This window comes from Gopherus flavomarginatus, chromosome 3 (assembly GCF_025201925.1).
Source record: "Gopherus flavomarginatus isolate rGopFla2 chromosome 3, rGopFla2.mat.asm, whole genome shotgun sequence".
NCBI classification, from domain to species: domain Eukaryota; kingdom Metazoa; phylum Chordata; order Testudines; family Testudinidae; genus Gopherus; species Gopherus flavomarginatus.
Window position 1 is genome coordinate 104,192,243 of NC_066619.1, and position 23,372 is coordinate 104,215,614.

At 37.8% G+C, this 23,372-nt stretch overlaps 1 protein-coding gene across 1 annotated transcript in view; it reads right to left on the reverse strand.

Annotated features, from left to right (window-relative positions):
• RASEF (RAS and EF-hand domain containing) overlaps positions 1–23,372 on the reverse strand; it is a 47,397-nt gene that overhangs the window by 21,245 nt on the left and 2,780 nt on the right. Inside the window, exons 2-4 of the mRNA XM_050944167.1 lie at positions 9,110–9,256; positions 6,200–6,290; positions 1,134–1,229 (exon numbers count right to left, since the gene is read on the reverse strand). Of these exons, the coding sequence (XP_050800124.1) occupies positions 1,134–1,229; positions 6,200–6,290; positions 9,110–9,256 (334 nt within the window). The remainder of the gene's footprint in view (positions 1–1,133; positions 1,230–6,199; positions 6,291–9,109; positions 9,257–23,372) is intronic.

Sequence of the window (23,372 nt, forward strand, 5' to 3'; positions counted from 1 at the left end):
TTGAAAGACACCTATGTGCATTTTCAAGCTACAAAAGGTCTTATACAATACATGAGTTCTCCAGGTGTACACATAAGAAATTTCCACCTCCAAATTATCTAGTTTATATCATTTCATTTTTTAGAAAAAATATTTTGAAAATTTCTCAAAGTGTGTTCTACAGAATTTAGTATTGCTAGAAATAACAGTCATTTTGCAACACAAGAAACCAACCCAGGGTCTGATCCTCTACTGGTAATAAGAGTGGTAGCTCCCCTGATTTCAGCAGAGCTGTGCATAGCTACCCAGCTCATTTAGGCCCAATTCTCTACAGAGTAAAAAATAAAAGAGAGCTACAGCATTTTCATAGGAAACTTGCATTAGTATCAGTGGAATTGTAAGTGTGATTTAATGATAATAAAGAGGAAAATGGAGTGCAATTCACATCCAGGATTCATATTGCTGAAAGACACATAATGTTACTAACAGCTATAGCAAGGGCCAGCCACAAAAACCTAAATCTGAATTTCAAATATTCAAAAGTGAGCATTCAGCATTCCATCACAGATACACGCATCAACTGCAAAATTCAGATTCTGGTCCCTGCATTGAGAGTTCAGATTTGGGGTTCTCTGCAGTATTAGGAATGTTAATCATAGAGATAGGAATATTAAAGTAGAGATAAACCTAATAGTGCAAAGAGGATGGATATGACAACTTTTGATACTAGGTCCTTTTCGCCCTTTTATCATTCTGTCAATTGCAAATAATTATACATGATAAATTGGATTCTTTCCAATGTATAAAATTCCAGACTGCCACTGGGTAATCAAAATGCCAGTTTCTTGATAATCATAAGCAATCATTTGGTAATATTATTTGGCTAGCAGTTAGGTCCCTTGGCAAAGTATTTCAGTAGATTATTATACTGAACGGATTCAAGGACAATGGCAATGGGTATTTTAGTCAATGCAATTTTAAAAACTATTTTTAAGTTGCCATTTAATGATGCACATTATCTGGAAAATTTTTACAGCAAAAGACAGAGCACCCTTAGCTCCCATTAGCTACCTCGGAAGAAACACTTAGCACCCCCCAGGTCAGGCCCTATTGTATCATCCACAGAATTCTGGGCACAAGTCCAAGCTACCCACCTTTTTAAGTTTTTTTATTGTCACCTGAAGTTCACCAACTTCATTCTCATACTGACGCTTGAGATCATTTAATGCCTCTTCAGATTTCCGCTTCTCCTGTAACATTTGGTATTTTATTAACAGTCAAAATACAGATTTAAACATTTTCTTTAAAATCTAGTCACCAAGGTATTAAACATTTCATTATTGTAAAGTCAAACAATTTCCTTTTACCTTGAAGTACACATCGTTGGCTTTCGATTAAGGGTCTTATCCAACACTAAAAGTCAATAGGTGCCTTTCAATTGACTAAAATGGGCATTGAATTGAATTCTCAAGTTATTACAGCCCTATTTGTAGTATCTGAAGTATTTGTAGAAGAGAAATGTTTAGCAGATTGGAGTAAAACCTCAGGTCAGTTCACCAATGTTACTTAATTCAACCGTAACCCAGTTTTGTGGACTCTGATGGATTTTAGACCAGTCTGTAATTCGCACAGAAGACACATATGGTCCCAGAGTAAATAATCTTTCTCCTCCCTTCTCCCCTCAGAAAATATCACACGCTGGTTCCCAAGATAAATTTGTGTGACAGTTCTTTGTTTGTAATTCATGTCATACTTCCTTGTTTCAATGTTGCCAGTGTCCACAATGAAACAGAAAAGTGTCTCTAGATACAACTAAAGCAATATTGTTATCCCATTTTGGAGGGGACGAAAGGGGAGGTATGAGTATGAGAAAGGATGGTGACAGTATCTTAATTTGTAGGGGACTCAGGAAGGTTTTTAGTCTGAATGCTGGTCCAAGTGGATTACTGGGGTTTTGTTTGTTTAAATCAATAAGGTTTACACAGGCTTCCAGAACTGTAGATGGGAATGTTAAACTCAGCACAGGCCTCCTCTCTGACTTGAGCACTACAAACCAGAAGGTGTCACAACAACCAGCATTGGCAAATGAAGATTTTAAGAGAGCTGCCAGATTTTATTTGTGGAAAGGAACAAAGATCGAAACTTTACTCAGGGTGCAATTCTTTTCATAAAAGAGCCTTTGGTATGTGTGTGTTTTAATTATAGCAATACAGGTAATCACTTGTCCAGCTAGTGCAGGATTTTCCTACTGCTGACACCTGTACAGATTCCTAACGTATGACTTGTACATTAATTGTTTGCCTTCCTGGTGAAAACATGAAGGCAGGGAACACTCAAAATACAGATATCATATGGAGGAAGGCGTCACACTGGTGTGAGTCAGCACACTGTCTGAAACAATAGTGTGCTCACTGCAGCCATTAAGATTTATGGCTTAGAACAATCCCATAAAATAAATATCTCGGCAAGTTACATTTGCTCTAGGGGCGTTTTACCTTTTGAAAATAAGCCGAGCTATGAACTGAAAGAAACATGTAAGAGAAATGTAATCCAAAGAATGATAGGAGAAATAAGTTACAGCCCATCCTTGATATTGGTACTTAGGTATCAGGGGTAAAAGCCTGGCTCTACTGTGTATGCCTACACTGCAATTAAACAGCCGCAACTGGTCTGTGTCAGCTGACTCACGCTTGTGGGACTCAGACTAAGCGGTTCTGTAATTGCAGTGCAGGCATTTAGGCTTAGGCAGGAGCCCAAGCTCTTGGACCTTCCCCCTTTGCAGGCTCCATAAGTCCACATTTCTGCACCACAGCTAAGGAGATTTTAATTGCAATGTAGACATATCCATTGAGGTCAATGGGAGCTTTGCAATTAACTTTGATGTTGCCAGGATTTCACCCCAGTGGTCCCAAAACACTGTCATTTATCTGATTTTCAGTCCATCCATTCATATTTGTTAGAACTCTTTAGCCCATGGTACAGACTGATTTGTATTAGGATAAAAATTACAATCTACATTCAGAAATATGTAGCAGACAGGACGAGTGCACAAGTGCAATGGCTTGTTGTACCTGACCTTTGATATATGTTTCCTGTTCATCTGTTGATCACATAATGGTTGTTGAGAGTGTTACATTTTATTTATTTATTATTGCAATGTACTTGTGTGTGCAGAGAGGAAATTCTTCCAGAAGTAATGTATTTGTTTCCTACGTGTAAAATGTTCATATCTTCCCAGCAGGATATATAGTTGTGCCCATCCTCCACTTATTTTCCTGTGATTTACATTGTCATTTGCCAAACATATTATAACACACCATTTTACTGAATTCACACCTGAGACCTTGAAGTCATCATGTGTGTTCTATCCCCTCTAGGAAACTGATAGATAAATCACTTATTATTATATTACAAAATGAGTATTTACAGTAAACATACTACAGGTCAATGACATAACATATTTATCCAAATATCATTTATCTTCTCACCTACTAACCAATCAAATAACCATTAATGATACAAGTGGTAATGAGTGTTTGGCAGTTTATTATAACAATGTGCTCCCTTTTGATGAAAGGGACCGTGTCTTCCAGTATGCAGACTGGTCCAAGTATATTGTGTAGCCTACAAAAATTAAACAATAAATAAATAAATAAATAATAAAAAGTATTTGATGTATTTATTGTGCACGTGTTAGACCATCTTAACTTGATTTTTGTTCTTAGGCATATAATATATTGAAGTAGGTTTACATTTCGATGTAATAGTTGCTTAATATAACATTATGTTACATAGACAAAGAGGAGTGTGACGTTGTGCAATCTATATGGCTTCATAAAAATATGATAATGAGCGAATATAATGAACTGAAATATGCTTCATGCAAAAGGTCTCTTGTATGGTATCATTACAAAGCTTATAATCTACTGAGTGTGATCATCCTATTTGTATAAATGTATCATTCTTGTTGCTGAAACTAGAAATATGAAATATAACTCTAAGGGCCTATTGTAATTACGCAAAGTGTGGACCATTAATAGTGGTTTGGAATCTTGATGACTCCCATTAACTAGGACTATTGTCTGCAGATGGCTGTGTTTTACCTGTGAGTCTTCCTGTATTTGAGTGTGCTGGCAAGTGGGTTATGAAGTCTTGCAGTGACTGTGATCATGTCACCTGAACTGGAATCCATCTTTAACCTGGTGCTTTTCCAGTGTGTGTGTGTGGGGAGGGAGTGGAAACCCAGAGGGACAAAGGGTTCCCACTTTATGCAAAAGATATATAAAGGGGTGGAACAGAAGAAAGGGGAGAGAGAGGAGCCATCATGAAGAATCCCCTAGCCACCACCTGACCTAGAACAAGAGCTGTACCATGGGAAAGAATTGTGCCCAGTCCTGGAAGGTGTCCAGTCTGAGGGAAAAAAAAAAACCCAACCAAAAAAAAAACAAACCACAACTTACTGAAGCATCTCTAAGGGTGAGATTATCTGTATTCAGTCTGATTAGACATAGATTTGCGCATTTTATTGCATTTTGCCTGGTGACTTACTTTGTTCTGTCTGTTACTACTTGGAACCACTTAAATCCTATTTTCTGTATTTAATAAAATCACTTTTTACTTGTTAATTAACCCAGAGTATGCATTAATACTGGGTGGGGGCAAACAGCTGTGCATCTCTCTCTATTAGTGTTATAGAGAGCGAACAACTTATGCGTTTACCCTGTATAAGCTTTATACAGGGTAAAATGGATTTATTTGGGTTTAGACCCCATTGGGAGTTGGGCATCTGAGTGTTATAGACAGGAACACTTCTGTTAGCTGCTTTCAGGTAAACCTGCAGCTTTGGGGCAAGTAATCCAGACCCTGGGTCTGTGTTGGAGCAGACGGGAGTGTCTGGCTCAGCAAGACAGGGTGCTGTAGTCCTGAGTTGGCAGGGAAAGCAGGGGGCAAAAGTAGTCTTGGCCCATCAGGTGGCAGCTCCCAGAGGGGTTTCTGTGATCACACCCATCACAAGGAGTAGGTAGTTTATTGTATTTTCTACCTTTTATTACACAGTTCATTTAGGGTTCTAATATATCTTCTCCTAACTAATAAAGAAAAAAGGATTCTTCCAACAGTCCATCAAGGTTGCAACTGGATTAAGATAATGGGTGAAACCTGAAATCTCTGAAGACAATGGTAAAATTCTCATTAACTACAATAGGGACGGGATTCCCCTCCCTCTTCCGGGAATCTCTAAAAAAAATAATTGTGCATGAACAGGGGAAGGAAAGTCTAAGCAGATTAAACAGCTCAAACAATAATCAGTACACAACTCTGTAAAGACAGGAAAATTTAGGGCACTGGTATTACTGATTAGACCCTTTCCCCGGGGGATGTCGTCCCTCCATTCTGTGTCTCCTTCAGTGGTCAATCCCTTCCACTCCCCACTCAACAACATAGGAGCACTGTGTCTTGCAATTTATTGCTTACACATAAGCAGCTAATCTGTTTTGTGAGGAAAACGAAAAACTGTCCTTTGGGAGGTTTTATCCTCTTCCTGGGCCAAATTCAAAGCCCACTGAAGTCAATGGGAGTCTTTCCATTTACTTCAGTGCACTTTGGATCAGGCCTATGCAAGTCCAGAGAATCATTTAGCCCTCAATCCTTCCTTAAACTCAATGGGAGTTTTGTCCAAGTATTTTTGTTAGGCCTAACAAATCTAAATGGTGATGCAAACCCCCCACTCCTGCAGGGGAAATGGATGGCTTTTAGAACATTCATGGTGCAAATCATTCCTTAAGAATTACATTCCTCATCAGCATCAAATGTATGCTTTTAAAAGAAAAGGATAAGGAAGGATAACTTAATTCAGCACAGGGGGCTGGACTAGATGACATTTTGGGGTCCCTTGCAGTGCTACATTTCTATGATATCCAGGCATTTGGTAACCTTAAGTCTGTCCTAAATTCTACGGCCCACATTCTACCAAATGACTTCAAAGGAAATATTGTTCAGTTACAGCCTGTATTGGCCCACAGGCATCAAAACCAAACAATAGTACTTTCCTATAAGATTATTTGGAAAGTGTGATTCCATAAACTTTTAGACATTTGTAAATCAAGATGAGAAATAGTCTGTACTTGGGGCCTGAAGCCTACACCTTTAAAGTCAATATTGACTTCAACAGGGGCAGGAGTAACCTGATAATTATGAAATGCTGGGAATATCTAGTACTCACTTCCTTCTTGACTTTGTGTTCTGCAGCCTGTATCCGCTGATCCATCTCCTCCTCCATCTCACTGAGTTGTATTGCTGCTTTATCCTGAGCTCTAAGATTTAAACATGAATATACTCTAATGAGTCCTCCATTGACTTCAAAGAAAATTTGAGAAAAAAAGTACATGTCCTATCCAGTTCAAATATACACAAGCAAATGTTGAACCCTGGGCCAAACATGAGAGGCAATTATGTCACAGTTTTATTAGTGGCTGAAAGATAGATACGGCAGCGGGCAGCTCTATGTTTTCTGCAGCCCCAAGCATGGCAGTCAGGCAGCCTTCAGCGGCATTTCTGCGGGCAGTCCGCTGGTCACACAGATTCGGCGGCGGTTCTGCAGGTGATCTGCCAGTCCCGCACCTTTGGCGCACCCACCGCCTAATTGCTGCCGAAGCCACAGGACTGGTGGACCTCCCGCAGAAACACTGCTGAAGGGAGCCTGACTGCCACCTTCACGACGACCGGCACGCGACCCTCCACCCCACCTCCCCGGCTTGCTGCCCCAGGCACGCGCTTGCTGCACTGGTGCCTGGAGCCGCCCCTGGATACGGCAGTACTGACAAAAGGCTATGATGTTTATGCTCTGTTTAGAAGAAAGTTGGTTTCATATTTTTCCCTTTAAAATAAATCTTTAAAGTAAAATTCTCCTCTGAAAAATGACTATGTAAAAAAATACACCATCTTCTCAATAGATCTAGGCCCTATATACATTTAGTCATCTTGACTTACTTTACTGGAAAAGCTATATTTTTACTTTTCTAACTACTATTATCACTCCAGTACTGATATGGCTTATTCAATTACTTCTCACATATTGTCCAAAACACATAAATTTAATGTAAAGTTTCAGGTTCAGTGGCGGGACAAAATTCTGCCTTCATTTACTGCTGTGCCATCCCACTGACAATCTGAGACTACCTAGCCAAGGAAATCATTTGAAGATGACCACCATTCATACATAAGTTTACATATCAGTCCAAATGTGACGCAGCACCTTTATTACAGCCTTTACTGGAGCAAGTCCAGAGAAGAGCAACAAAAATGATTAAAGGTCTAGAAAACATAACATAGGGAAGATTGAAAAAAATGGGTTTGTTTAGTCTGGAGAAGAGAAGACTGAGAAGGAACATGATCACAGTCTTCAAGTACATGAAAGACTGTTACAAGCAAGAGGGAGAAAAAATGTTCTCCTTAACCTTTGAGGCTAGGACAAGAAGCAAGGGGCTTAAATTGCAGCAAGGGTGGTTTAAGTTGGATATTAGGAAAAATTCCTGTCAGGGTGGATAACTGTAACGTACACACCTCCTGGGTGTGGTGTTCTATCCCACGTAGTGGCACCAAGACCATTTAGAGATTAATGAATTTGTTACAGCCTTAGCTAACAGCCATGGGGCTTTTAGCTCATGCAGTAGAGGCTCATGCACTAAACATTAGATGTCCCAGGTTCGATCCTGCCTGCTGATGACTGGGGTCCGTCGATGTTACATAAGCACTGGAATCAGGCCATCCCTAGGGGATGTGGGGCCCGGAACAAAGCAGTCCTTGTCGGCTTAGGGGCCCCGCCCTGCATCAGCAGCTGGACAGCCGGGACCCTGGGCATGGGAGGAGGACCCCAGGCATGGGGTGGGGGCGGCATCCGGAGGTGCTGCAGCACCCCCTGCACTACTAGTTCCTGCGCCTATGTTTTCCAGGACTGACGGTGCCAGCCAATAGCACTGGCCCGCAGGGCCCGGAACGGTTGCCCTGATTTGCCCTACCAAGAGACGGCTCTGACTGGAATAAATTGCCCAGGGAGGTTTTCGAATCCCCATCACTGGAGATTTTTAAGAGCAGGTTAAAGAAACACCTGTCAGGTATGGTCTAGATAATATTTAGCCCTGCCACTAGTGCAGGAGACTGGACTAGATGACCTCTCAAGGTCACTTCCAGTCCTACGTTTCTACAATATTATTGGAGATGATGTACAAGAAGGAAAAAAATCAGCTTGACTCTCAAAGCCAAGGCTGAGTTTGCAGGACTGGAAATTAAAAGTTTCTGACTTGTAAACTGAGCAAATTTAGTACGGGTTCATTGAGACACAATGAACAGGGAACATCATGATAACATTTGCACAGTCACTTTTTAGAACAAAATCATTTTTAGCTTTCCCTGGCATATAGGAATTTTAATACGTAGTATACAAATATACCAATATGATATAGTTACAAATATTAAGATACACACAGTCCTCGGACTTACGACACAATTGGTTCCTGAAAAGTGTATCATAAGTCAAAACATCGTAACTCGGAATCGCAATCCAATCTATTGCAGTACCAAGTGTCATAAAGTTGAAACCAACTGTCGTAAGTTGAATCAGGGTGTCAATTCAGAAACATCGTAAATGTTGTTCGTCCTAAGTCGAAGGTCGTAAAGTCGAGGACTCCCTGTACAATACCCAAACATGCTGCCTAAATACTCTCCTTAAAGTGGGAGATACAAAAATAATATTTGTAAAAGCAAATGACAGTCATATGTATTCAAAGTTACAGTTACAACAAAAATAAAAACCCACCAATTTTTTTTTAGTTATTAAGATCTGGGATCTTAGCCTGCCTTTGGATCAAAGACTGGCCCCAGAATTTATCCAAAGTGTAAGTAATTACATACAGAGTCATTTGCAATTTGCAAATTGTCTGGTTTGTATAAAAAAACAACTCTGTGATTCTTTCAACTTGTCAGTTTAATATCCTAAAAATGAAAATATTCTGTTCAACATGTTTTGCCATTAAAACCAGGTAACTTTAACCAACATACTGGACTACAGAAATAAGTGGTGAAGTTCACAACTGCATAACTGCACACGTTTGACATTCAGAAGGATCCCCTGTACCTTTTTACAGCTATGGCCAAGCTTTCCATCTCCATGCTTTGAAGTTTGATCTCTTGGATGAAGTTTTTAACAACATGTTCATAAGGCTGAATTAATCTTGGTTCCACTAAGCTGATGTTCGCATACAGAACACTGGCCTGCTCTTGCCTGAAAAAAAACAAAACAACAAAACAATGAAGCATATTTCCTTACACAAAAACCACTATATTAGGCTTTCAAAATTTATTCAAAATGAGAACAAGCAGTGTCTCAGATTTTAAAATTTAACAAGACAAATACAGATTTAAAACATTCCGCACATCATCTGCCCTTTTCTCAAGTACCTAAATCCTTCCGGTCTCTTTACTGCATTATACTTCTCCCAGAAAAAGCTTTTAGAAGTATTACTTGAATAATTTCATATTACTTATGTTGGTTGTGTAAAGTGCAGCGTAAAATTGGAGTATCACAGTGCTAAAAATCAAGCCCACAGAGTACACTACTGGTAATCATACTATATAAGGAGATTATCACTGTTGGAGGCTGCTGCAAAGGGGAAAAGAGGACACCACCTTGAGCATCTAAGTTATAATGGAAGCTTAAGGAGTTGGGTATATTTTCTTGGAGAAAAGACGACAGAGATGACTCAATGAATAACACATTAGTAAACCAGAATCAGTAATTGCATTTGGCATAGTGGCGCAGGTGAATTCTGAGATATCTGGGGCCCAGACCATTTATAGCTTTATAGATAGTGACCAAAAATTTTTATTTAACCAGGAAGTAAATTGTCAAGGAACACTGAGTAAAAAATTCACTGGTATAAAACAAATAATTTTAATTCCAATCATTTTACTCTTGGAACTTTGTCTGCTCTATCTGACAAAAAAATAAAAAGTTAATCTTTCTAAGATGCCATTCCTAGATACCATTCTCATGTGAAATATAGTGGATGCTTAAGGAAAACAAAAAATCTTGTGTGTGTGTGTGTGTGTGTGTGTGTGTGTGTGTGTGTATGTGTATATATATATATATATATATATATATATACACAATCACTGAAAACTTTCACAAGAAAAAAACACCACTTATAAAACCTCTGCCATAGTACAGAACAACAACATGCTCATTTTTTTTAAAGCAGACTCCCTTCATAAACTATAATACAAAAATTCCTGACTGACTAATCAAACCATTTTGCCAAGAGCAAACACAAAAACAGCAACAAAACACACAACAGCTTAAGAAAAGATGACAATATTACAGAGGTTACTGCTGAAGAATAGAATGAACTCATTGAACTCTCTGACCATATCATCAGGAACTATAGTCGTGTAATGTATTTTGTTACATGCTAGATATTTTTGTTACTTGGATTATAAATCTGATTACTGGAATTATTATTATGGTAGGACCTGGAGGACCCAGCAAAGATCAGCGCCAGATTATGTGAGGCACTGTGCACACAGAGATGGATCTGGCCCTGAAGAGTTTACAACCTAAATAGAGAAAATGGGAAGGGAAACTGAGGCCTGGGAAGGTGATGTGTTTTGCCCAAGGTCATCCAGTGTGTCAGTGGCAGAAAACAGAATGAAACCTAAGTTTTCTGAGTCCTACCTCCAGCATCATATCTAATATACCATGGGTAAATTTTCTCTTTTCTTTTTTACAGAAAAGTTTGAAAATTTTTAAATGAAAAGTTTAAGATTTCCCCCTAAGATTATACACTTGACCCTTTTCCAATAATGAAATTATACTTGCAGTTATCCAGTCATGAAGAATTTCTTATAAATGCAGCATTATTTAAAATATAACTTAAAAGGTTTGGCATCTCCTTGGATACTTTTTTATAGAAAGAAGATTCATGTTCTCTGTAGCTAGTACTTTATCTACTTAAAGCACCTCATACTGTATATCCATGGTGCAGGAGGTTATCAACATATCTTCTCACAGTGTGTCCATATGATTTCCCACCAGTTGTATGCATTATTCTATTACAACTGTACCATAACTGCTGCTATAGCTCACATACTATTTTAAACAACTGCAGAACTTCCAGGAGACTATAAAAATCTATAGGCTGAAATTTTGATGTACAAGTTGAATATATGGCAATGTACCAAGAGCACAACGAAATACAGATTTACTGATGCTCATGCCATTTTTGTGCACCTAAACTATTGTTCTCAGAAATCATTTCTTTTATACAGGCTAGTACTTTAGGTATATTAGGTATTTCTGTAAGTTAAAATTTCAACACTTGTATTAGTCTTTGAAAATTTTCTGCCATATATGCACAGTTGCACGTTTCATAACATATTTTTAAAGAAATATCATGATTCATAGGTGATCATGGTACTAACCAGTTTTATCCCGTCATGACTATGCATGAATAACCAGTAATTTAAAAACTGCCTTACTGCATATTTACACAGTTTGGTCAATAACCCATATTTAAAATACAGATAAGGACATTTTCATTTGACACTAATATAAAAGTTAAAACATCACTGACATTAAATGCAAACTATCACCACGATTAATTAATTTTTACATGAGGGAAAACAAAGAAATTTAAAGGCTGAAATTCCATCCTTTTATTACTTTGTTCTATCTCAGTAGTACAAGGGCAAGACAACGCTGAGATGCTATGGTTCATATCGTGTAGTATTCCTTAGGCAAAACAAAGAGAGTTTAGAATGGTTTAGATTTTGCCCTGCAAAAACAATTGCGGGACAGATCCTGCCAACATTTACAAAGTAGGTATTAATTAATTAATTAATGTAGTATTACTATTAGCTGTCACTTTTAACTCAACTATACTACTCAGATGAGTAAGGACTACTTATTTAAGTCAGGATTAGGCCCTAAACAAAAGAAAATGTGTTCTTTGTATATCAAAATCCATCATAGTCAAATGAATCCTTCATCCCTTTAAGGTAGATACATTCAACATTATTTGGATCAGCACTTTTGGGTCTTTGTGATGTGACTGTAAAATCTAAAGCTGAGCAAAAAATTTGTAGTGACTACATTATTCAATGAGTTTCTTTTTGTTAATTGTCAAGACGACACATATCAGTAAGACACATGGGAATGGGCGATAGGATGGATCACTTAATAATTACCTGTTCTGTTCATTCCCTCTAAAGGCACCTGGCATAGGCCACTGACGGAAGACAGGATACTGGGCTAGATGGCCCCTGGGTCTGACCCAGTATGGCTGCTCTTATTCATTAGTAAGAATTATTCCCCACCCCCCCAAAAAAATATGAAAAATTCTTGGTCCATAGAAGGTTTGTAATCAGTTTACTGAGAGCATTTGATGTTCAAAACTAATTGCATTGGTTAGTTTTGACAGGGATAAATAGATCACATGGCATGTTTCTGCCTCCTTGGATGAGCACAACTCTTTAGAATCAAGTTTTTGGTGTGCACATACATCTGAGTTCAAAATTTGCATTTCACAAATATTTTATATCTGTTCTAAATTTGCTGCATCCATGAACGTTCCTGCCAGTAAAACTCTATTATAACATTCACAGAAAGCAAACACAAACATAGCCAAAATGTATTCAAATTTTTTATTTGAGAAAATGTTTGTGGATTTTTTGAGGTATTCACACATCTGTATTGCACATACAGGTTCTGTCAGCTCTGTTTGGACAGAAGGGACCATATCATCAAACCTTTCACAAGAGTAGGGGGCTTGTGTTGTGTTCCTCGCAAAGAAAAGTCCTTGGCAAAAAAATGCTCAGGCCCTCCTCACTCCAGTGTTGTACAGTACTGCTTGACTGCTTCCCACCACCCTAGTGGAGCTATATGTATAAAGCTAAAGTGGGCTTTGTAGTTGGAAAGATACTTTGGGACAGAAAGCACTGTACTCATGTAAAATATTACTATTAAAGCATCTTTAGTGCACTGTCCAATAGGATCTTGCTTACAGTACAGCATATGAGGCTACAATGCCTCATGCTGACAAACCGAAAATTAATCAAGCACACTGGTCTCTCCCTACAACAAACTCCTTGCGACAGTGGTGGAGCTCTGTTCTGTATTTTACATTTTTGTTCCTGTTCCAAGAATGTCACCACCACTCCTCTCTCAGTATTCTATTTTCTGACATCAAAGATTAAACAAATGAACAAATATAAAGAAGGAAGTTTGAAAGCAATGCTTCCCTACCACTACATCTGACTGTGCACACATGTGGGTAAGCTTTGTATTAAGATGTTGATGTCAGAAACATAAGTAGCTGTTATAGTACTTTAGGCTAGCTATGTGATCCAAGAAACCTCTTTATGTTCATTGTTCCTCACTGGCCCAGTTACAGCAGTCAGAGCTAGATTCAGAACACCTTAGTGGCATACTTTTATGCAGAGCCAGTTAGGTCTAAGAGGTAAAATAAAATCCACATAACCCCAGTAGTGCAACACCCAACAGAAGCTGTAATAGCCTCTGGGAGTTGTTTTTTTTAAACTGAAACTGACATTTTGGGGATGTTGATGGCACTTACCTGAGCACGTCAGTGACAGCTTTGCATAAAATCTTAATTAAAAACATGACTCACCAGCCCACAGAAGCAACAGAAAAACACAGAAGAAATAAAAAATTTGTAACAAATTTGCTACAAGTCCACTTGACTACTGGCATCTTGAGCAAGATGTAATACATTTTCACAAATTATCAGTAATGCCATTGACTTAATCACCTCAAATATCTGAAAACTATATTTTGTAATTAACTTGCAAGCTCACTGTAATACTTTATAAATTCACAGAATTTTAGAAGGATGTGGCCTTGTGCAGGGAGTGTTTGACTGTTATGAAAATAATTTTTCTGAATTGCCTATTTGCCTATTTCTCAACCACTTTTCTGCTTTACATAGTTTGGGACACTTTACTGGCATAATTACAGCAGGACAGAGTCATTGTACTTAATTTAACTGACTAATGCTGTCCATTTTTTCCAACTCTTTATGGAGAGATCACTTTTCAAAAATGTACTAGTTATTCAAAATTGTTTGCCTGAATAAACTTTGAAAATATGTCGTGGTCTGCAGGTTATTCCTGAGCAATGCATTGTGAGTATCTAATATTTGAAACTCAGATTGTTTTGACGGGATACAGAAGGAGACTAAAAAGTTTGTATTTCAATGTCAGAAATTTCAGAACTTTCAAATTAAAAATTAACCCAGTTTGAATTATTTAAGACTGTTCAATGTGGGGTTTTGTGTGTTTGTTTTTGGGGTTTTTTTGGCCTCCTTCACTTCCAAGTGCCAAGCTTTTAACTCTTAAAAATGTGTACACCCAGAGATGTACATAAATATGAATGCATGACATAGATGTTTTTAAAAAATCATGTAAAAGAAATTATTGCTATTCATTGTCACTAGGGACTGAATCCCTGTTGTGCAAATGCCAGCTGTTCCCAAAAGGTATGTTCCCAAAGTAGAGCTTTGCGATAAATGTAGAACAGAAAAGCATCATGGGTATTGATGTATACCTGCCCTGAATATACCTTGCTTTATCTTAAGATCATGCCTGGAGAGGTATTTACAACAGTGTTTAAGACACAGATTGGCCTGAATAAAAACTCCAGATCCAAACACTCCAAATTTCAGATCTGTATCAGCTCAAACCCACCTTCATTTTATGCAGTTGTAGGGAAAGCAGGCTCTACTGTAGTTTGGCTAGCCACCAACAATGGAGCTAAAGTGCATTAGAGCGAGGCCATCTTGGAACCCAGCTCAGCCACAAACAAGTTTAAATTGTGTTTATGCACAATTGTCAAGTGCATTTGCAAAACCTGTACAAAAAGGGCCTAGAAACTTTTAATCCTTATGGACATGGGAATTCTGAAGCCAGTTAGGATGCTTGGAGTACTTGTTTTCATATTAATATGCTACAGGCCTGATTCTGATCTCATGCCTCCTAACTTTATCTTTCAGTTTTACATCTGTGTAACAATTTATTTCAGTGGAGTTATTCCTGATTTACACTGGTATTAGTGCAATCAGAATCAGGCCCAGAATGTTTTTCAGGAACACAGTTGTCTCATAATAGCACTAGTGATTAAAGCTCTGGGAACAAATTGGAAGGTCTAGACAGTTCCTGTTTATCTGTCTCAAGTGCTTTGAATGAGTGCACTGTGTAAGGTTTTGTCCTCATTTAGCCATCACTCCTTTCTTGAGCGTTATCATCCTGAAATGCAGTTTTTTATGCAGTAGACACTGATACACATTTTTCAGTCATGATTATTTTGTAGATTGTTTTGCAGATTTGGTAGCTATGTGCACGTCAATGTTATGCTGAGTTTATTAAATTTTAAGGATCTACTGATATTGTATGGAAAAATCAGTTACTTGTATAGTTCCATAGAAGAGCTATTATAAACAAAATTAACAACATTCACATAGCTCCAACTTTATAGAAATGAAATAAAATTAAATTCTTGTCCTGAAGAGATGGAAGCCTACAATCAGGTAAACATAAGAAGTAGAATGAAGCAAGGCACAAGGAAAGGAACAGATAACAGTAGTGGAGCTGTGAAAAGCACAGCAAAATGGTGGGATTTTCAGAGAAAGAATATTTATAACCTTACATTTAATGACCTTTCTACTTATGTAGCATACAGTTCCTCAAATCATTTTTAGTTTATATTTACTTGGGTATATTTCAGACTGAAGCTCAGAGTCCTGTAAAATGGGTGGGGAAAGAAAGCAAATTTCTCCAGGTAGTGGGATTCAGGAGCTGGACCTGAAAAGCTCTCTCTTCCCTACCCCTATTCCTCTCCTCCCTCCACCCCACCAAATTCTTGCTAGGGGCATTAAAACACTGTCTGGGGCATAAAAGGAGACAAAATTCAAAAGAAGTCATTATCCATAGTCATCCATTTGCAGACATCAATAACTGCTGGCACATTTGATGGTTACATGATCTGCAAGCACGAGTTTTCTCTCGAGGTGTCAGTGAGTGTTGGATCATTCCTTATTCTAATTTCAGGGAGGAAAAAGCTGTTGTCCTTTTTATACAGACTTAAAAATACCCTGCTGTTTTCTTTTAATGTTGGCAATTGAAATTTCAATAGGTGTGAGGGTAACTGAATACTCAGATAAAGCCAAATAGCTTTTAGTTGTATAATCTGATGTGTGTCTCAGTTCTCAATAAAGGAGAACTTCTAAAGCTCATTCATATATGCTCCAATAGGTAGTTCACTGCATATAAAATGAAATCACTGTCTTTTTGTGCTTAATTACTCATCGCATTTGATTTAATATAAAGGAAGAATAGTTATGTCTTGAATGAAAAGAAAGCAACAAAAAAAAGATTCAGTTAAAATCAGATGTCTTGCATTATACTAGGTTACTAGTCTGGAAACACTTTCTGCTTTTTGTGCTACTAGCACAATTGCTCACTGAGTATAAAGGCTAACTGGCAAACAACACTTCGGCTCACAGTGAATGCCTCACGGAAGAATCTGACTCAACACACCCCCGGAAATTTGTGGAAAAAAAATCTTTCTTTGGAGGAAAAAAGGATAAATTTAGTTCTCCCATCTAACTTCAAAAGATAATAGAGGCAACTATAACACATGCTTTGAAGGCATCCTGACAGCAAGCTAAATTAAATTAATTGGACAATCAAATCAAACTGCAGACAGGCAAGACACATCCCATAACAGTTGTCTAAAAATTAAGTTAGTTTCAAAATATGCACTATACAGTGTGTAGAAACAGAGTACCTGTCCACAGATACTGCATCTACTACTATACTGAATGCAGATTTGATTGGGAAATGGATCATTAATACGGAAAACAATTAAGGCTTATTTTGTGCCTTTTAGTGTTACGTTTACTGAAATAATTCCTGAGCCTTGCTTATTGAAATCTCTGATTTGTGGACACTGAATCTGAGCCATAATCATCCTGAGAACCCACAAAATATGATACAATCTGGAAAATATTAATACCACATGGTAATTAACCTTAAGCTGTTTGAAGCAGGAAGCATGTCTTAAACTCCAATCCTGAAATTACTTACACATGTAACTTTACATGTGATCAGCCCTGCTGAACTCCTATATAATATTGGAGATATCAGAAACTTTCCTTACACCTTACCAACAGTTTGATAAGGCAGCAGTTAACAGTATAACTTATTTTAAACTGGTGGAGACCACAGTTGTTCAGCAAGGATTTCCCTTTTAGCTGGTGTGATAGGGTTTGTCATGACTAAGATTTAAAGGTGTATCATTAGTCAGATTTGCTAAGTAGGCTTCATCTTGGCCAGCTGGCACGTGTTAATAGTCTACATGGGCTTGTCTATGCTAGAGTGTTAGAATGTGCTAGTAAGAGTATGCTAGCTAACTTTCTAACAACACATCTTTTATTCTAATCAAGACAAAACCCATAAGGCAATATTAGAAAGTCAAAAGTAAGTACACAGATAATGTTAACTAGCTGGAATTTCTGATACCCCAGGAATTGTGTACTGTCTCTACTAAAGTCAGTATTCAATTCTACAAAATTATTTTAAAAACCTATATTATACTTTTGCTCCTGCATTATGGCTTTCTGAAAAATGGATTGATTTTGGTATTTTTTGCACTAAGCCTACATAAAGACAACATGACTAGAACTCTTTTAAAAAGACTAGTTTTGATTTAAGAAAGTGAATATGCCATAGTTAAGACCCTTCGTTTTCAGCTCTTACTACTATATACTGAAAGATTCCTGGGTTTTACAAAAGCTATTATTCAGTTTTTTACTGATTTTCACCTGAATTTTGGATCACTCATGTACATGAAAATACTGATGTTAAGAAAATCCAATAAAATTACATATTAGATAAACGTGTTTATGTTAATAATAAATTAGTCTACCTGTCTGTTAAAGTGAGGCAATGTAGTGAAAAGATACACAAACATATGTGTACATACTGTTAATGTACAGTTCATTAAATAAGCTACAGTATTAAACTGCTTTTAGTTTCCATACTCTTACTTTTCTCTATTTGTTGCTTTTTTCTGTCCTCTCGTTCCCACAATATTAACCCTGATATTTACCCAGAAAACGACTGAGTTAATTTTTACACTATTTTTACCTTTTTATTATTTTTTGTAATGAACACTGATAAATTCCTGGAACATTTTACACAAAATAAAAACTGAAAATGAAGAGCCTTAGCCATACCAATGCATTACAAACCTTAGCACAATTTAAATGTTAATAGCTAAGCAGCACGGCCTAGTGGATAGGATGCTGGACTGGGACAGGAGAACTGGGCTTAATCCCTGGCTCTGCCATTACTTTGCTGGGTATTCTTGGACAAGTCATGTCCCTTTCTGTGCCTAAGTTTACTCATCTGTAAAACGAGGATGACAATACTGAACTCCTTTGAAAAGTACTCTGAGATCTATGGATGAAAAGCACTACCTAAGGCCCAGGCCTTCGTTATCATTGAAGCACAAGAGAAATTTCTAATCCAAGATTCAGATTTTTTTTAATGGTTTTATTCTATTTGTATCATATGGTGAAATTTTCTATCATTTCTTATTTGCAGAATAAAAGGCCAATTGTCCCCTTTGATGCAAGTGTAACTCGCAATGGCAATACAAGGAAGCAGAGAAAGGTTGTCCTTTCTATCTTACAGGAAAACTGGTCCCATTTCTGTCTTGTTACTCTGATCTTCTATGGCTTACTCCTCCATTTTTATGAGCAATCCAGCAAGGCACTTAATAAGCACATGATCAAATGCTTTGCTGGATTGGGGCCCACTACCAAGTACTCAACACCTTGCAGGACCGAATGCTGAATTATTCCATCTTACCTGTGTAACTGAGGTCAGAATCTGGGCATAGTCAAGTTAGCGTCTCTATTAATGGTTCATATTTTAACTAATTACACATCTGAGCTGGCCAGGGTTTGTTTGTTTGCTTGTTTTAAATTATTTTACTTGTGGTTCTCAGTGCAAATATATCCCAGGGAAATACTGTATCGGAGAAATAAAGAAGAATGAATGTGCTGGGACACAAAATGCTATTTTGAGAATAACAGTTACAAACTATTATGTAAAATTTCATAAGCTAGCAAACGGCATACCTTAAAAACAGTTCTGTAATTAGCATGGTGAGAAGTTTGCCATTTTAAGATTTTTTTCCAGTTTTGATTTCAGAAGCATTTCAGTCATCCTGTTTAACTTTTCCTTTAGGAAAAAGTTTAGGAAATGTGGATTTATAAACAGTTAAATATAAAACAATATATTATAAAGTCATCTTAAGCTTTACATTTTTTTTGTCCAAGGCCCATATCCTTCAAATACTTAAGTATATGTATAACTTTGCTCATACAAGTAATCATATTGATTTGAACAGTACTACCCACAGGAGCAAAGATAAACAGGCTAAAACATTTGCCTGATCTGGACCAGCATAGAGAAATTGAACTGTAGCCTAGCTCATCCTCCAGTGCTTGAAGACTAAACAGAAAGGAAAAATAAAATAAAACAAAGGATGCCCTGAACCTGAATAGATACATGCCTAACAAATGAAGCCAAGGATCATATATTAGAGAGGTTCAAAGTTATTTAGAAACCTAAAAAGGAAAAGGACTCATTTGCATGAAGAAACAGTACAGAATTATTCATTTGATATGAGAATATATGCACTTAAATCACCACCATTTCATTTTGAACGTCTTTCAGTTGGTAATTTGATGTCTGAGAATTGCAACTCAATATGATCAGACCACATCACTTATACCAAATAAAGCTATTCCCATTCCCTCCTACTACCCTCTTAGACAAACAAGGAGACAGCATTCAAATTGCTGCTGCAAACACAGTAACCAAGACACTGGGATAAGTTTGTTAGGACATGTCTACACTACCCGCCAGATCGGCGGGCAGTAATCAATCTATCAGGTTTCGATTTATCGCATCTCATCTAGACATGATAAATCAACTCCCGAATCAATGCCTGTACTCCACCTCAGCAGGAGGAGTAAGCAGAGCTGATGGGGAAGCTGCGGAGGTCGACTTGCTGCCATGAGGACGGCCTCCTAAGACATTGCTGTTTTTAACCATTCATTTCCATCAGACATTCACTGTGCTGTATTCATGAAGTAGTGATAGCTCCCAGAACCTCAAAACATATTGAGTTTTTTGTATAGCTTTACCCGCCTCTCTATATTTCTGCAAATCTCCAGTTTCTCTGAGATCAGCTTTTTCATTACAGGAATTCTAGTTCTCTGTTTTCTATTAAATAAAAAGCCTACAGTTAATAAACCATGTTTCACTGGTGCATTCTGTAACATAAAGGTAAAGATCTGTCCTTAGGTATTGTTAAATTACAGAACACCACCAATGACTCTGCAGCATTTTTCAATAGGCACTTCCTTCTTTTAACATCATTTTCAACCAACCCATTGGATTGCGGTAACGAGGACTAGAGGTTACATTCCTAAACCCAACCTTCATTGCAAACTTCTTAAGCTCATATCCACTGAACTGCGGCCCAGTGTCAGATGTAACCAAATGTGGGTATACCCACATCAGGTATACTATGGCTAGCAAAAACAGATTGTTTAGTTGTAGTATCGTCTAGTAAAGCTATCTCAGGGATGTGAGAATAACAGTCTATAACAAATGCATAGTTTTTTTTCCCCAGTCATCGTAAACAAATCTATGCCTACTCTGCTCCAAGCAGAAAATCTTTCCTGTGTCATCAACATGGGCTCTTTTGCTTGACTTAGCTAGTACTTCTGGCATATGAAACAAGCCATGGCAGCTTCCTTAATGTTGCTGTTCTTTCGAGGCCAACATAAAATGTCTCTAGCTCTCCTCTTAGATTTTTCAATCCCCACATAAGCATCTTTTATCCTTTTTAACATATTTTTCTATTACCATTTAGGGATCTTCATCCTGATACCTTCAAAGAAAATGCCATCTAAGACTGAGAGCTTCTCTCTTAATACGTCATAGAAGCAGGGAACATGCAGTTCTGACTACTCTATAGAAATAGCCTTATTCACTTTCTGCAGCTTCTCATCCTGATCTGTTCCTCTGGCAATCACAGTCCACATTTTGTCTGAGACCAGAAAGCTTATTTTACCAAACTGACATGCAAAAAAGCTAGCTTTGGAATTTGCTCCCCTAGACAAATATTCTAGAAAGTATGTCTGCAACTACCAAATCACTCCCAGGTTTCTATTTGATTTGCAACTGAAAAAATAACCTTTATATTTTTGGGAGAATATTTACCAAGCCCTTTATGGCAATGATAATAAATGGTTTATGGTCATTTCAGCTAACATTGGTCTCTCATAAATAAAAATATGAATCTTTTTACACCGATGGACTGGCCATTACCTCCTTCTTTATTTGAGGATACTGATACTCAGTTTTTTGTTAGCGCCCATGGCGCATAAACTACTAATCTCCAGTTTTGACCATACTGCTGCCATTACCCTCCTTGGAGGGATCTATGGACATCTCAGTTTTACACTTACTGTGATAGTACCTCCAGACTAGGATCTCTTTAATTATCTTCTTCAGTTTTTCAAACCCTTTATTAAGACTGGCAGCCTATGTACACTGGACATCTTTGCACAACAGTGCTCTCAGGTTGCTAGTTTGAACAGCGAGATTTGGCACAAGTTTCCCTACATAGTCCACCATTTCAAGGAATCTTTGTACCCTCTCATCTGTTGAGACAGGCATGTTGGTGATGAGCTCAACCAGGACACATTGCTGTGTTAGCTGCTCTTCTAGGTATGTTATTTCTGTTGCAAAGAATTTTTGTTTATTTAACTTTAGCCCAGCTGCACTTGCTCTTTCTTGAGCTCCCCACAGCCTCTAGTCATACTCTTCTACTGTTTTTCTCCAGATCAGAATGCTACCTTTGTAAATCTTAGTATCCTCTAATATCATGAAACATTTGTTATACTATCCAGTGTAATGCCTTGGGAACAAAACACAATCCAAATGGCAGTCTGTGGAAAGGTGTTTTGAATGTCCACAGATGTGTACAATGTTTTCTAGACATAGGTACCAGACTACGACACATCCAGCATGGAAAAATATCTGGCATCAGCCATATCCCTCAAAATTTCTCCCCTGACAGGTAGTGGAAAATATTCTCTTTTTACATATTTGTATCGTTTTTTAGGTCTATAAATACTTGAAGGAGTCCATCTTTTTTCTCCCTTCAGTGACTAACAAGTGTACCCACTCTTTTGGTGGTTCTTCTCATTCTGATTACCAGAGCAATAAGCTTGTGCCTCTGCTTTCGGCCAAAGGGAACTTTCCTAGGTGTGTAAATAGTGGGGCAATCAGGCTCTTTCAGCTATACTCTGCACTCATTTAAGAGCCTCCCTACCCCCTGGAAGATGTCCTCTAACTCTCATCATTTGTTTTGGTTCTCTGCCCCACCAAAGAGTGCACCTCTTGACGAGACTAAGAGTTTGACACTTTTAACCCAATGGCAGATGTTCTTTTCCCTGGCACTATTACAAATTTTATCTTTCCAGTTTGTTATTTACCCATATAGCTAGTTAATATTCTCCTTTAGTGGGATAAACTCACTACTGTTTTACCATTTACCTTCACCACCCATGGCTTTTCTTTTAGTGCTAACACCACTGTTTCTGACAACTCCAGTGTCCAAACGAAAATTAATAAGTTACCGATTTGCTTTCTGGCAGTCAGCCCATTCATCTTCTGCTGCAATGTTGTCCATTGCTTGTATGAAAAATTCCACTGAGCTAGCAGTGATGTCATGGTCCTCAATATGCATAAGTTTTCTTAAGCAGGGTGCCCAAAACTGACACACACAAAATTAGGCTCCAAGCCTACAAGATGAGCCATGTGGATGGACCCTTGTGAACACACAGAACCCTATTGAAGTCATGGTCTCTGCATGAGCAGAAGGGTCCATCAAGGCACACTAACATGCAACACTGAAGCCTAAATGAACACTTCTGAAAGTGTGGCTACAAGACAAAGATTTTGAACAAAGGTTTTGGCAGGTAAAAAACAGCTTTTACCCTTAATTATCCAAAATATTGGGACTACATCTCTTGAATGCTTTTTTGGGGGATAGTACAGATTTTAAAAAACACTTTTTGGCCTCATTCCTACAAAGACTTACATATGTATTTAATTTTATACACAAGTAATTCCACTGAATTACATTGGACAAGTCACATATTTCAAATATTTCAAAGCACTTGCATAGGTTTTTGCAGAATCAGAGCCTTAAACAGGAGCAGTTAAACTTTAATTAA